The sequence below is a fragment of the Diceros bicornis genome, chromosome X, assembly GCF_020826845.1.
Source record: "Diceros bicornis minor isolate mBicDic1 chromosome X, mDicBic1.mat.cur, whole genome shotgun sequence".
In the NCBI taxonomy this organism is placed as follows: Eukaryota; Metazoa; Chordata; class Mammalia; order Perissodactyla; family Rhinocerotidae; genus Diceros; species Diceros bicornis.
Genome location: NC_080781.1, coordinates 26156138 through 26171360, shown reverse-complemented (window position 1 = coordinate 26171360; position 15223 = coordinate 26156138). Strand labels below are relative to the sequence as shown.

General features: G+C 35.3%; 1 protein-coding gene across 4 annotated transcripts in view; it reads right to left on the bottom strand.

The window, feature by feature from the left end:
* Positions 1-1051: 1051 nt before the first annotated feature.
* Positions 1052-15223, bottom strand: part of GK (glycerol kinase) — a 74007-nt gene continuing 59835 nt past the window's right edge. For 3 of the 4 annotated variants that reach the window (XM_058535603.1, XM_058535600.1, XM_058535602.1), the window contains 8 exons: positions 11309-11387; positions 10401-10497; positions 9762-9846; positions 9128-9248; positions 8874-9017; positions 6415-6495; positions 3854-3940; positions 1052-2035 (listed from right to left, as the gene is read on the bottom strand). In XM_058535603.1, coding sequence (XP_058391586.1) covers positions 2025-2035; positions 3854-3940; positions 6415-6495; positions 8874-9017; positions 9128-9248; positions 9762-9846; positions 10401-10497; positions 11309-11387 — 705 coding nt within the window. In that variant the 3' untranslated portion in view covers positions 1052-2024. The remainder of the gene's footprint in view (positions 2036-3853; positions 3941-6414; positions 6496-8873; positions 9018-9127; positions 9249-9761; positions 9847-10400; positions 10498-11308; positions 11388-15223) is intronic. The other variant, XM_058535601.1, reaches the window with a different exon arrangement.

Genomic DNA, 15223 nt, shown 5'->3' with positions numbered 1-15223 from the left:
GATTAAGGTGTTCATCATTCCAGAAACTATTTCTTCAGCTGTTGGTTAATTCTACAGAATGTGCCTGATCAAGGGCTAACAGTTGAGTATCACGTTTCCTGAAATATCTTTCTTAATTTAACTTTGATCTAAGTTCTAGTCTGTAAATGAGAAATGCAAGTAAGAATGAGGGGTCAATTTATTTTAAGTACATTTATCATTAAATATCAATGTGTACAATTTCAAACATTTATAAATATTGCAATTTATAGAAAATTAATCTTAAAATTATTTGAACAGTGATTTTCACAATTATTTACAATTAACTCAACCTACCTTTGTAGAAACATAATTATGTTAAAAAGTACCCTTGCCACGAAGTAATAATCTCATGATACCTTTCTATAATATTTATCTCACTAAATTGGCAGCTGCATCAATAAAACCCAGCAGATTCAATAATGTAGAAACAGTACAATCAGAACTGCAAATGCAAACTATCATTAATTCCAAACAAAACAAAATCTTTTATATTAATATATAAATATTTTGCCATTTTCAGCACTGACTGAAGAAAATAATTGGGAGGCACTATTTTCTTATTTGTAGTAAACAAATTAATTTAAAAATATTTTTTAGATTGACATTAAGCAGCTAGATTAGGTAAGTTTTTATAACACGTAATACTAAATATTTTGAGAAATTCTTGGTTTCATTGGAATTCATTTCTAATAATAAACATTTTTTCAGTTATAATGACAGTAAGAAGAAATAATTCTCTGTCATTCCAAATAGAAATAATTGCTTATCAGCAACTGATAACATATTTAGATAAAAAGAGATTCTTGGCTTTATTACTAAGGTTTTTTTCTACTTAAGTTTTTAAACTTTTTTGACATCTCTTCAAAAGGATCCCAAATATGTCTAAAATTATGACAAAGGAAAATAACTTTATATGTACCAGTGCTTGTGTTTGAAAACAATATTTACTGTAGTATTCCACAGGTTTTTTTTTAAGCATACATCCAGCTAAAACAAATAAAATGGTAAGATATAAAAAATATAGTTGAAGTCACAATAAAGTACATTTTTTTATTGACAGAGAACATACACTTAAATTTTCAATGTTGGCTCTTTAAGAAAAAGTTTCTCCTGGTAAATAATATGCATAACTGTTGCCCAAAAATGTGTACAGTGTTTTCCCCAAAATATTTCTACACATAGTGGTCCACTTAAGACCAGCCCCAATAAACCCACTGAATACAATGTGCTCTTAATTTATAAATGGGCTACCCTCAGTATATAAAATATATAGGCATGTATGTTACACATACAAAGTAAAAAATACAAAAAGGAGAGATGGAAAAAAAAGGAAAAAGTGTCCTTCCCTATAAGATCCAGACAGCAATTCAGTGTAATTAGTGAGACCATATAAAATGTCCAAAGAATTTCAGCTTTAGCAAATACTTTTCAAAAAAATATCTAAGCTACGAGAGTACTAAATTTCCATTTTAAGAATTTAGTAGAGGTTTCCATTTAAACATTCAGTGAAGATGCTGTGGTCTCCCTAATATGCAGAAAAAAGGACTCTTGGGGGTCTATTAAAAAGAAACAAACAAAAAGTCGCTCATTTTTAGCCTGTTAGTAATAAACCTTTAATCAAGTGTGTGTACTGCAGAGAATCAAATCCTGGCCCATGAGCGTTCGAAGATGTTTGATGAAAGATTCCAGTGGACAGGATCTGAATTCTTCTTAGATCTTAGAGGGAATGGGGCAGGAAGGGATGGCAAAAGAAGGGTCAGCCTCAAAGGTGGCTGGTCCAATCTTAACTGTTGATGTTAAAAAACACACCAAATGTTTCTATAGCATTCTTTCTGCTGCATTTTCTTTATTTCAAGCCACAGGTCTACTTGGAGGGTCATGCAGCGAGTGGCTTATAAATAAAATCAGAGTCTACGAATAGTGTCATCACACTAAGAGACAACCGCTGGATTCTCTCATTAGATGAAGAGCTCGCATCTGTGGAATCCATGAGTTGGTATTATTTACGGGATACCTAAAATGGGGGACAAAAACGATATGTCAATAATAACATACATGCAATTCAGGAGTTAAAGCAATGCAGACTACCTAATCATTTATTGAGCTAGAAATTCCATATGATTTCCAAATATTGCTTCACAGTTAAAATGCAACAAAAATAACTGGGCCAATTCCAAAATTAGCAAATATTAACACTATTGCTAATTGTTTACCAAGGCAAGCAATCCCCACTGTTCTCAAATCTCAGTATATGTTACCAAGAGAGAGCCTAAAGATGGTAATCATATCCATTTTGGAAGCTTAGGAATTTGAACACTTAATGTATTCTGTAGTGTAGAGATATGCTACATGTTTCAATTTTCATAGAGACCAGGCTTTTTCATCCTGTCATGGTACCAAGGGGAAAGAGAAGGAGAAAAAAATCAATGAAAACATTCAGCTGCTATGTTTTTTTCTTTCCTTTTCCAGACCATCATTATGCAGCCAAAGAAAACCCTCAGGATAATAAAAGAATAACAGAACTTCTCCTAAAACAGCATATAAGTTTCTTTATAAATTCAAATTACAATTCTTCTGGGGAATATTTGGATTCTTTCACCAAACATTCTCGAGAAGCAAGAAAATAGATATCTGCTAATTCTGTATAGATCTACGTATACAGAAGCCATTTGTAAGATGTAAAGCACTAATACCAAAATAAGGTATTGTTATTACGGAAGCAGAAGATTTAAACACATTTATCCTGCATATGAATATAAAAAAAGGTAATCTAGTTTCAAATTCTCATGCAAGTAACCTACATTTTATCACTAATCAAAAGACAATCTAATGTTCTGCTGATGTAAATAATTTTCATTCCATATATATATATATACACACACATATATACATATATATAGGTAGCCCTAAACTGATGAATTAAGGCTTGTCAGATTTCTACAAACAGATGTTCCCCCATATCAAAAAAGTTTACATTTTATATTTAAAACCCAGGCCATCATCTAATTAATTAAGAGAAATAATTTAACTCTTTCCTTAATTATGAAGATTTTAAAAATGTTTCATTTTCTTGGCAACATATGGAACAAGTCATTTCCATTTAACCCATTAACTTGAAGAAAAATTGAGCTATCATCAGGAACAGCTTCCAAAAATGATTATTACATGTAAATTAACATGTAACACAGGTTATGCAATGTATTTCATAATATGCTGAGCAATTTTACTTTTAAAAATATATTTAGAAGTTAATGTGCAAAAATAATTCAGTTTTAACTTCAACCCCAATTTATTTAAGCAATAATTTTAAAAACTTGAGCTCACAAAATACATTCTTTTAACTAAAATAAAAGTGACTCTAAATTTTCCCCAGTTTTAGAGTTTTACAGAAACTCTGCTAACGTACTCTGGCCGAAACTCTTACCAGAATTGAAATATTAAGACTTGCATAGCAGATTTTCATAAGTATGAAAAACAACTTATGTATGTTTGAAAGCCAATTTAATTAATGTCAAAAATTATACTTTAACTTTCATCTGTCACTCGGAAAGTCCTTTCATTTTGGCACTTTTGCTTATTGCTGCAGCTGACTGCAGAATGTAGCCCCTCAAAGAAATCATCATCTACTACAAATGAAAGAGGTTAAGCAGAGTCACAGTCCTTAATTCCGACTGCCCCAAAAGATTAATTGGGCTAACTAATTAGACATTTAGTGGACTTTCCAGGTTCCTTAGCATAGGAAGAATGAAAAACATGGAAAACTTTCTGCTGAGTTATACACAAATACATTAACACTAACTAATAAAATTGTCTAATTTAAAGAGTAACTGACCTGAGATGTACCTTGCTCCGATTAACATTACCATGCTACTCACTATAAAAAAGCCCAAGGGTAGACTACAGAAGATACTAGGGTCACCTGTGGCCATCCAAGTAGAAGGGAATTCCAGTCAAGCAAACCAAAAGAGAGACACATAATTACAATATTTGTGTTAAGAATCACATGACAGCAAAACAAAATAAGTTATAAAAATAGTATATTCATAACAGCTAGCAAAGAGTGATTACTTCAAATCAAAAGTATAATCAATACTGAAGGCTTATGACAATTAACAATACAGATAGCATGCTACAAGTAGCCAAGAACATACAGCAGTCCCCCCTTATCCGCGGTTTGGCTTTCTGTGGTTCGTTACCCATGGTGAACCACGGTCCCAAAATAATGCTACCTCACCATGCCTACATCATTCACTTCACTTCACTTCACTTCATCTCATCACGCAGGCATTGTGCCATCTCACATCATTAGAAGAAGGATTAGTACAATAAGATATTTTAAGAGAGAGACCACATTCATGTAACTTTTATTACAGCACATAATTGTTCAATTGCCTTCTCTTTTTGCCGAGGAAGATTGGCCCTGGTCTAACATCCGTGCCCATCTTCCTCTATTTTATATGGGATGCTGCCACAGCATGGCTTGACAAGCGGTGCGTTGGTGTATGCCCGGGATCCGAACCTGTGAACCCCGGGCCGCCGCAGTGGAGCGTGCGCACTTAACCGCTTGTGCCACCAAGCCGGCCCCTATTATTAGTTACTATTCTTAATCTCTTACTGTGCCTAATTTATAAATTAAACCTTATCATAGGTATGTATGCATAGGAAAAAACCTAGTATACATAAGGTTCAGTACTATCCGCGGTTTCAGGAATCCACCAGGGATCTTGGAACGCGTCTCCTGCAGATAAGAGGGGACTACCATAGCACATATAGACCAACATAAGCCTTCCACTGGCAAAGCCAAAGAGAGAACTTTTTGGGAGGCTATTGATTTTAGCTTTCTTGATTCTTCCCCAAAAGATACAGGAGCAAGCCAATTTCCCCAAAGTTCAAATTATAGATCCTTTGGCTATCAGAGAAGAATTATATTAATCTACTGAAAATGAATTTCAAAACCTACTGGTTTCATTTTCTTTTTTAAATAGAATTTGGTGTATAAGGAAATGCACCCCACAATTAATATTACTGTAATTTAAAAACTAAATTGTATTAATCTACACTTATAAAAATTGCCTGAGAATAATGGTTGTTTTGATATTTTCTAACCTGGATTCTCAGAATCTCTTCCTTTAAAGAATATTTCTTATATTTATGCTTTTCTTGAATTTAAAAACTATATATCTAGAAAATTTAACATTCTTTAAAAAAGAAGTGTATTCAAAATTAACATCCAAGAGTGAAAAAAATACAACCACTAGACGAAGTGGCGCACATCTGTTATATCTTGCACAGCAACTAGCACTGTGGTAGAGAAATACTCATGATTGAGAAGTTTAATTATAGAGGGTCTCAAAATTGCAAACAGCCTTAGTAAGAAAAGCTTTGCCACCATCTTGGAAAGGAAGTTGAGTCTCAGAACAAAAGATTTAAAGAGAAAGGATATTAAGCTTATTTAGGAGAACAAACAAAAGCCTCAAATAGGAACATCCAGGGCTGAAAATACAGATCACAGTGATCTGTGGTAGTGGATGGTTCCAGAAGCTTCTCCTAAAAGCCAGATACATTAAAAGTGGTTCTATACTCACTTTGGGGTTGGAAGGCAGGTTACATTTCATTCATAAACTCTTCTCCATTAAAGTATATGCTTCAATATATTACTGCCCATTGTTCCATTCATTATGTTCTATATCTTGCATTTAGCAAAGAATTAAAATATCATGCCATATTAAAGGCATGTTTAAGGCTGTTTAAATATCAAAGGCATATTAAAGACAGCTTAAGACTGTTTACAACTAAATGGTTTACTTAAGCTAAATACCTTCCTACCTAAGTGATTGAAAAAAATAGTCCTGTATTTTCTGCCAAGTGCACTTCTAAATCTATTACGACACCTCTAATTTACTATGGTATATTTCTTCCTCTCTGATTCCAATGAATTCCCATAACGTACACTTGCTAAGAACTTGGAATCAGCCCAGGAAGTAGAAATATATTGTGAAATTAATACAGCTTTCAGTTGGTTCAGGTCATGAAGACAGCCCCCCAAAAAGGTCAAGTAAGACATTAAGAGGAAAAAAAAAGACTCTAGTTGATTTTTTTTCATTAAGAAGAAACTAGAAATAATTTTACTTTTAGAAAACTAAGTCATCAATTGAAGTACCAGGAATAAACTAATAAGAAAAGATACGGCAGGATAGAGTTAAGGATGTATATCAACCTGAGAATTTACATTTTGTGTTTAGATCTTTTAAGTGTTTTCAAAATGTTAGAAACTCTGGACATATGATAATGCTTTCCTTCAGAGCAGCCTTGCTAAGTATAAATGGTCAGACATTTAAATAAGATATTTAACATACTAAGAAAAAGTGGCAATAATAATAAAAACATTTTTACCACTTTCCGAAGACTGAGTTGTGACCCAACCCATTGACTTCATCACAGCTTTCTTCCACGTAGAATAACGAATTTCACTTTCTAGAAATAGAAGGTAGGAAAAACACACATATGAAAGGTAGTTTACTGAGATGTTCTAAGCACCATACTTAATGTTCACTCAGCATTCTTGACAAATTGTTACACGTATTAAACTGACATGGGGCTCTCCCAGGACTCATATTTGGGAGAGTATGGTTGCTAGTGACTGCCCCTGACTGGAAGAGAAGGGGAAATTGCTTGGAAGTTGGAGGGGAAATTCAGAATGGTCTACAGGGTGAAGGGAGATTGGGAGACAGGCTACCTGGTAAGACCAGGCCATTTACAAATGAGTGGTGATGAATTAGAAAGGGGAATCCCATTTGATCTGTTCTCTTTGTGTGTGTGTGTGTGCACGCATGTGTGTGTGTGTGAGCTTGGGCTGAGGGGAGAGGCATACTATAATGTGGAAAGACTAGAAGGAAAATTATTTTTGGTCAGCCAAAGGATTTAACAAATATTGATTTCTCACAAGATTCAAATGGCATTCCTGTGAGACAGGATTCCCTTAAGGTGGAAATCCACAATAGGAGGACTAAACAAAAATGAGCACTGGTACATCCACACACAGGGTGTACTCCTCCTAACAATAGGCAGCCACGTGTGGGGCTACCCTTCTCTCAAGCCTCTTGGCCTTTCCACAGCACCCAAAGCCTGCAACACCCATGAGACACTGCTCAAGTATCACTCACTTCAGAAAGCTTTCCAGTGCCCCACTTCTGGCCCCTCCTCCATCTCCCCACAGTGCCTCACACACATACCTCAGGATATCAACTACCACAGTGAATTTTCATGGTTTTGTCTACCTCTCCCAAAATACTTGAGTTTCCTGAAGGGCAAAGACTTGGTTCATTTCTATATTCATCTCTATATTTTCACGTCAGGACAGTTTCTGGCCTGTAGTCGGCTCTAAACAAATGTTTGCTGGAAGAATGAACTATGTACGTATAGGTGCCTATTCATGTGCACGTGTGCATGTGTGCGTGTGTGCGTGCGTGTGTGTTGTCGGGAGAGCAGAGGGGTTGGTGAAGGGAAGGACAATTGACATAACTGATTAACTCTGGGCTAAGGCCTTAAAAAACAGCAAGGATGGCTCTCCTCAGAAAATAGTAATCCTTAACTCTTTGCACAAAAGTTCCTTGCTTTAAGAGTGGGATTAGTGTCTCGAGACCATATACTTTCTCTGAACATTATTTTCTTTTTAAAAAGTAGATTTTTTTTTCAGAAGTAGAAAAATTTTTTGAACTTCATATTTTATCCAATATTGCAAAAGTTAAAAATTACTTACAGACAGAATATCAGATTTTGAAACACATTTCTACATCAAGGCACATGGTATACTATCTGACTATAAAATTACCAGTATTACAATCTATTTTCTTATATATGAGAAAGAACAAATAAAATTAAGAAGTGCTGGGGGCCGGCCCTGTGGCTTAGCGGTTAAGTGCGTGCGCTCCGCTGCTGGCGGCCCGGGTTCGGATCCCGGGCGCGCACCGACGCACTGCTTCTCCGGCCATGCTGAGGCCGCGTCCCACATACAGCAACTAGAAGGATGTGCAGCTATGACATACAACTATCTACTGGGGCTTTGGAGGGAAAAAATACATAAATAAAATCTTTAAAAAAAAAAAAAAAAAAAAAAAAAGAAGTGCTGGCATAGACTTCCAGAAAGTTAAACAAAAATGCATTTGAAAGCTCAGTTCCCAATAGCTCAAAATCCACTTTGATGCTATTTTATATATAGGTTTTTAAAAAGTTATAAAACCAAATTCATTATATATATAAAACCTGATTATTGTACTCACATTTATTTCAATTTAAGAGAAGTATCACTGTATTTTAATAAGGTATTGGTCAGAGATTGTGGCTTAGCTTAGTTTGTTAGGACCATGAATCAGATTATTTAATGCTCATTTACTTAAATTGTTGTTGCTTTTGTCAGGCTAGCTCTGCTGTGCTTAAAAGTTACCAGAATGTCCCTTAGCCCAGCTGATCACGTCCTAAAACCAGACCACTAGAACCAAAGACGATCCAGTGTAGACATTAGGGATTGGTGAGTGATATATCTCCCTTCTCAAAGACTATGCTAACAAGCTAGAACTGATCCTGTGGCAGTGTTATTCTCCTACATGAAAGGACTGTAAACAAGAGAAGTGAATGGTAAAAAAAAGCAGTTAGGAGTTTTTTTTAAATAAGGAATTATTTCTCTCATTCACACTCATTCAGTGTGACCCAACATGCTTAGTAGCCAAATCTGAAACAGTAGCATTTGCTATTTTACTTAGTTTCTTAACTTATGAATAAACAGAAAGGCAAACTCTCTCTCACTAAGGCCTTTTTCACAGTATACCATTAAAGGTCTCATTCATTAAATGTACCCTCAGCGTTGATCTGGGGTTCAAACCGTTCCATCGTGACAGCTGACAAATCCTCGGGTTTGAGACTCCAAACGCCAACCCCTTCTGCAGCCCCTGCAGCCATGGCAGCGCCCAGGGCCGTTGTTTCAGGCATCGAGGGCTTCACTGAGGGGAGAGAGCTACATCAACATCTTTGCAGTTCCTTATGTCTAACAAACTAGTTCTTCTGAAAGAAATGTTGCTCTAGGAGTTTAAAGGAAAGAAGGCTTACTAACCTACTGGAATATACAGAATGTCTGCTTGTAGCTGCATGAGAATTTTGTTGTTGGTCATTCCTCCATCTACCTGCAAATGACTGAGCGGAATTCCACAGTCGCGGTTCATGGCATCCAAAATCTTAAATAAACCAATGCAATGAGCATCATTAAAGTATTTCGTAGGAACATCTCTGAAAAGGGCAATCTTCTACTCAAAAACCCTCAAGAGCTTCCCAAAGCCTAGAGAACAAAATTTAGACTTCTTATTCTGGTCTTCCAAGCCCTCCTTGATCTGGTCACAATCAACCTTTTCTCTCACTACACCTCTGCACTCACCCTTATATCCAGCCAAGCCAAACAACTCTATTTGCACCCTGGTTTCCTGCCTCAATGCCTATGTTTGTGCTATTCCCTTTGCCTAATATGTACCACTCAGCATCCCCTCCACATGTAAAATGCCCAGAGCCTGGCAGATAACAGGAACTTAGAAGATAATGACAGCTGGACAAAGAACAGTTATATTTATTGTATTAGTGTTTAGGCAGGCTTAATTTTTGATAAACTACTTAACAAATTTCTGGCATTAATATATAATTTATTTAAGAGCAATGAAAGTGGATTAAGTACAAGACAACAGGCCTATATTTATTACCTCTCGGGTTTGGAAACAAACAGCTTCTAATGCAGCAAAAGCAATATGGCATTTATTGGTGAACTGAGTGAGCCCACAGATGATCCTAAAAATATATGCAAAGATTTCAATATTAGAGTGGAATAAATGAGTCATCAATCTGAAATGTTCTGAATATGGAAAGGTTGAATTTGGTAGATAGAAATGTGCAGAAATAAAAAGGACATTAAAAAAAACCCCAAAACTGGACATAAACACTAAGTAGCTTGGAAAGTCCTTCGAGTCCACAATTCTGCATCCACATATGAAAAAGTTCATGATCCATCTGAATAGATGACAATAATATAAAACCAAATCAGTATTCATCTGGATGATATCTCTTTGATACATAACTTTCAGATGCCTTGAAGATAAAAGATAACAACACTAATATGAATATGGATATGAATTCATGAATATGAATATGGGGGCTTATTGTCAGATGATTTATAACTTCTTGGAATTTAAAGGTTCTGAAATTATACTTTCCAAATGGAAAAGGTTTCCTCAACACTTTAAAATAATTTGAAAATAGATAGGAAACTATTAACTAATAAGTTATTAGCTAATTTAGTAAATAAATCAGGACCCACAAAAGCATACCTTATTTTCAATTCTTACCCTCTTGCACTGGGCTCCCAATAAGGTGCATATAACCCTGAAAATGCTGGGACGAAATAGCAGCCATAAGAAGTACCTACTTCTTTAGCAAGTTTTTCTAACATTAAAAACAAAGAAAAACAAAAATCACTCTAACATATCCTACTTACTTTAACATATCCTACTTACTTTAGTTCATAAACACATCTGTTTAACAAAATTAGGACAGGGCTTTTGGTTTCCTATTCATTAGTACAGCAAAATGTTCCTAATTACAGCAGTATGCTGGGAGCAACAAAAACAAATTTCCCCACATTGAATACACCCACTAAAATGAAACCCAGACCAAGAAATAAAGGAACTGGATTGGTTTCATTAAGGTATTTTAGCTCATTTCCGTTATTTTTAAGGTTGCTGACTAGGAGACGAAGACGTGGCCTCCAATGCGTCCCTAATCAGAAATGTGTTTCTGATTGTCTCATCTTCAGGCAAAATTAAACAAGTCGATGACAGAGTGGGTAGGTGAGTTCAAAATAATTATCCATAGACTGAAAATAGCCATATTAATACTTAAATTATAGGTACTGGAGTTTTAATGCTCACTCTTAAGAGTTAAAGCTCTTTCCCATCAGATAAATATAACTGGACTACTTTACTGCAGATTCTGGCAATCTTTGGTGTTCAATTTTATAGTTGGGTAATTTTTATGCCCTACCTTGCCAGTTTATTAATCCACCACTAATTATGTCAATTTGTTGTTTTATAAATCTTCACAAAATAGTCTTTTATGTATAAATCAAACTCATAATAGGGATCCATATAATTTAATGTCACATATGTGGTAAAGCACAAGTATTAACAGATTGCAAAGGTAAAATATCAAAAATTTTCACCATTCAGATTCTAACTGTTTGTTAGAACATACTTACCAATTTCCTCTGAGGTCTTTATAATTCCTAGATTGTCTCTTAGCCAGCGAATAACAGCACCGGCTATAGCCACAGAACCCTATGGAAAAAAAGGAATCCGAGAGAGAATATATGTTATCACTATAAAAAGTTTTTATTGAGCATATTCTCTGTGTATGACACTACCAGATGGATAAAATGCAAAAATTTCAACTTTGGGATTTCTACAAATATCATAAACTAGGTCTTTTAATACAAACATATTTTTTTATCTAGGTCATTATAGAAGTTTTTCATGAGACAGGGAAAAGAAGAGAGCCCTCCAGCACACCCTTGGATCTGTCCCCGTAGGTGGACATCAATGTGTTAAGCAGTTTGCTTCTTGTATAATTGTTCTATCTGTTGCTAAGCTACTGAGTATATTATCACCTAGAATACGTTCCCATCTTATCCACAAAGTTATTGGGAGAGGCCACATTAAAAGTTATTTTCAAGTCCATTTCCCATATCTAACAGTATATTAAATCAAGCAACAACAACAAAATAGTTAGCGAAGACGCTAACTACAAAGTAATTATTCTTTACAACAAAATCACCAAGGGACGGGGGGCGGGGTGTGCTGTGGCAACAAGGAAGAAAACATGATTTGGAGTCAGATGAACTGGTTTGAGTCTGAGTTCTAGTGCTTAATTGCTATGTGATCTTAGGTAAATTAGTTAGGCTTTCTGAGCCTCCATTTCTTCACCTATAAAATGGTGGAGACTACAACAACATCTACCTAAACAAAGGACTATGAGGCTCAATATGAGAATATATGGGAAGATTCTTACTGAATGTAAATACTAAATTCATTAATTTTTAAGTGTTAAAAAAGTATCAGCCAAATTCCACCGACTGATGAATGGGTAAATAAAACGTGGAATATGCACACAGTGGAATATTATTTGGCCATGAAAAGGAACAAAGTTCTGCTACAACATGGATGAACCTTGAAAACATTATGCTAAGTGGAAGAAGCCAGTCACAAAAGACCACATATTGTATGATTCTGTTTATATAAAATGTCCAGAATAGGCAATCTAGAGACAAAGAGTAGATTAGTAGTTGTCTAGGGTTGGGGTGATGGAGTTATTCCTTGGGGTGATGAAAATGTTCTAAAGTTAGATTGTAGTGAGGCTGCACAACTCTGTGAATATACTAAAAGCCATTGAATTGTACACTTTAAAAGAGTGAATCATGTGATATCTGAATTATATCTCAATAAAGCTGTTATAAAAAGATCATGAGGGCAAAAAAAGTATCAGCACAAACCACTAGGAATTTCAAAATAAGTTTTTGGTTCTGATGTTTCATTCATATAGCTTATTAATGTAAATTACTTCCACCGAGTCACCCCAAACCAAAATGTCAGGTGATATTAAGTGTAGGAAGCAGAATGTCTTTTATCTGTTGCCTACCTTTCTGTCCCCAATTCAATTAACTGGATTATAAATGATCATCTCTCTTGCTGTCAGTATTCAGGATGTAAACAAACTAGATGCTGACTATGTTGATACAATTCTATTATTTACAGCTTCTAACGAACAAGTAACTATACGTTACTGGAAAGCTGCAGGCCACCACAATTGTTCTCTTTACACAGTGGTCTTTTAGCTATAAAAAACTATTTGAGGAACAGATATGACATCACTGTGCAAATATAACTGGGCTTTAAAAATGGGCCAAAGAGGGGCCGGCCCGGTGGCGCAAGCGGTTAAGTGCGCGCGCTCCGCTGCGGCGGCCCGGGGTTCGCTGGTTCGGATCCCGGGCGCACACCGATGCACTGCTTGGTAAGCCATGCTGTGGCGGCGTCCCATATAAAGTGGAGGAAGATGGGCACCGATGTTAGCCCAGGGCCGTCTTCCTCAGCAAAAAAAAAGAGGAGGATTGGCGGATGTTAGCTCAGGGCTGATCTCCTCACAAAAAAAAAAAAAAAAAAAAAAAAAAATGGGCCAAAGACAATTCAACAAATACCTTACAAGGGACTCTAACCCACTGTCTCCCCCCAAAAAAGAAGTTCTTAATATACTTCCTAACTTTGATATGTCATATATTTAGGTACTTAGTGGGACCATGAAGGAGAACTAAGTAAATTTTTTGCTTAGAGAGACTTAAGAATTTTACTTTCAAATTTCCTTTGGAAGCAAACAATTCAGAGACAACAGTTGCCAAAGACTAGTAAATGTATAAGATTTTCTAGACCAGCGTTGTCCAATAGAAATATAATGTGAGCCACATATGTAATCTAAATTTTCTAGTTACCACATTAAACAGGTAAAAAGAAACAGGTTAAATTGATTGTAATATATTTTGTTTAACCCAATATATTAAAAATATTATCATTGCAACATGTAATCAATATAAAAATTGAGATATTTTATATATTTTTTGTACTAAGTCTGAAATCGGGTATCTATTTTACACTTACAGCACATCTCAATTTGGACTAGCCACATTTCAAGTGCACAATAGCCACATGTGGCTAGTGGCTACCATATTGGACAGCACAGTTCTAGATCTAATTAAAAAACCAGATGTCCCTTTCTCCTTATGCTCTCAAAAGATACTGGCTCTAAATGGCATCTAACCAAGAAATGTATACATTTTCAATAGTTTTAGGGGAGTAAACTATGAATTTAAAAAAGCCACTGTGCTAGAAGTCTATTAGAGTGGTTTTGTGGCTAGTGGAATTTTATACTTTGGGGAACCAAATGCGGATGTGCCTCATTTCCATTGAAAAGGGCAAGATGTTACATGCTTAGACAATATTTTTTTTGAGAGGAAGCAATATGGTTTTAGCAAAAGGAATACCAAGGTTTTAATTAAAGGTAACTGGTTGAAAACCAGAGGGAATTACTTAAATTAAAACAAAAGAAAAAAAAAATAGGAAGCCCCTGTCAAGGTTCCAGAAAAAAGTATTTTAAATTTGGTCATCAGAAGTGTACAGGAGCATTTGGTTGTGAGTGAAGAAATAGATTCAATATAAGAAAATAAAAGGTATATTAAAAACACTTATCTAAAGAAGTATATAATTTTGGTATAAGGACATAATACATGGTATTAGTTAGCCTTTAAAAAGTTAATAAAAATGAAAGAAACCTCCAAATTCACAAAAGATGTGGTCTTCTGAATTCAGAGGCAGGAGATAAAGTGGAAGATGGTATAATGGTTTGAAGATGGGCAGGAAAAAGAATACAGGAACAGAAACCTAAAATGATAGACAGAAAGTAACTGTCTACTTGCTATCAAATAAGTTACTGTCAACTATATCCTAAATATATAGATCCAATAGTTAAGCGCATCATCTACATATAAGAACCAACCCTTGTTCTAAGTCATGATCCTCGGGGAAAGGTGCCTGCAAGCCTAATAGCTGTACTCTAAGAAAGATATAATAGAAACGAGAAGGTATAAAGAAGAATAAATCAAATGGTAACATGGGGAATTAAATGGACAAGGGGAATAAATTATTTAAAAACTAGACACATAGCCTGGAAAGTGAAAGGCTAAGAAAGAGGTTATAGGAAGATTGGATTAAAAATAATCAAGTAGATCTGATGTAACATCATAGCGGGCAAACATACTTTTCCTCAAAAGCTCCTTGACATGAATGCCACTGCCATGAACAGTATCTGTACAAAGCAGATATTTCAGGATGCAGGAGAGTTATACCCTACAAGGCAGTTACACTTAAAATCAGCAGGTGTGGAGAAAAATTATGTAAAATTAAGATTATCCTTAAATTGCTTAAAATCATCCATTAGGCGTAGTAAACAGTTTTGCGTATGCTACAGTAATATGTATCTCTACATATATACCTTTTTTATTTGTATTTTATAGAAGACCCTCATCAGTGGAGAGGGCTTCTTCTTTTTTTTTTTTTTTGTGAGGAAGATC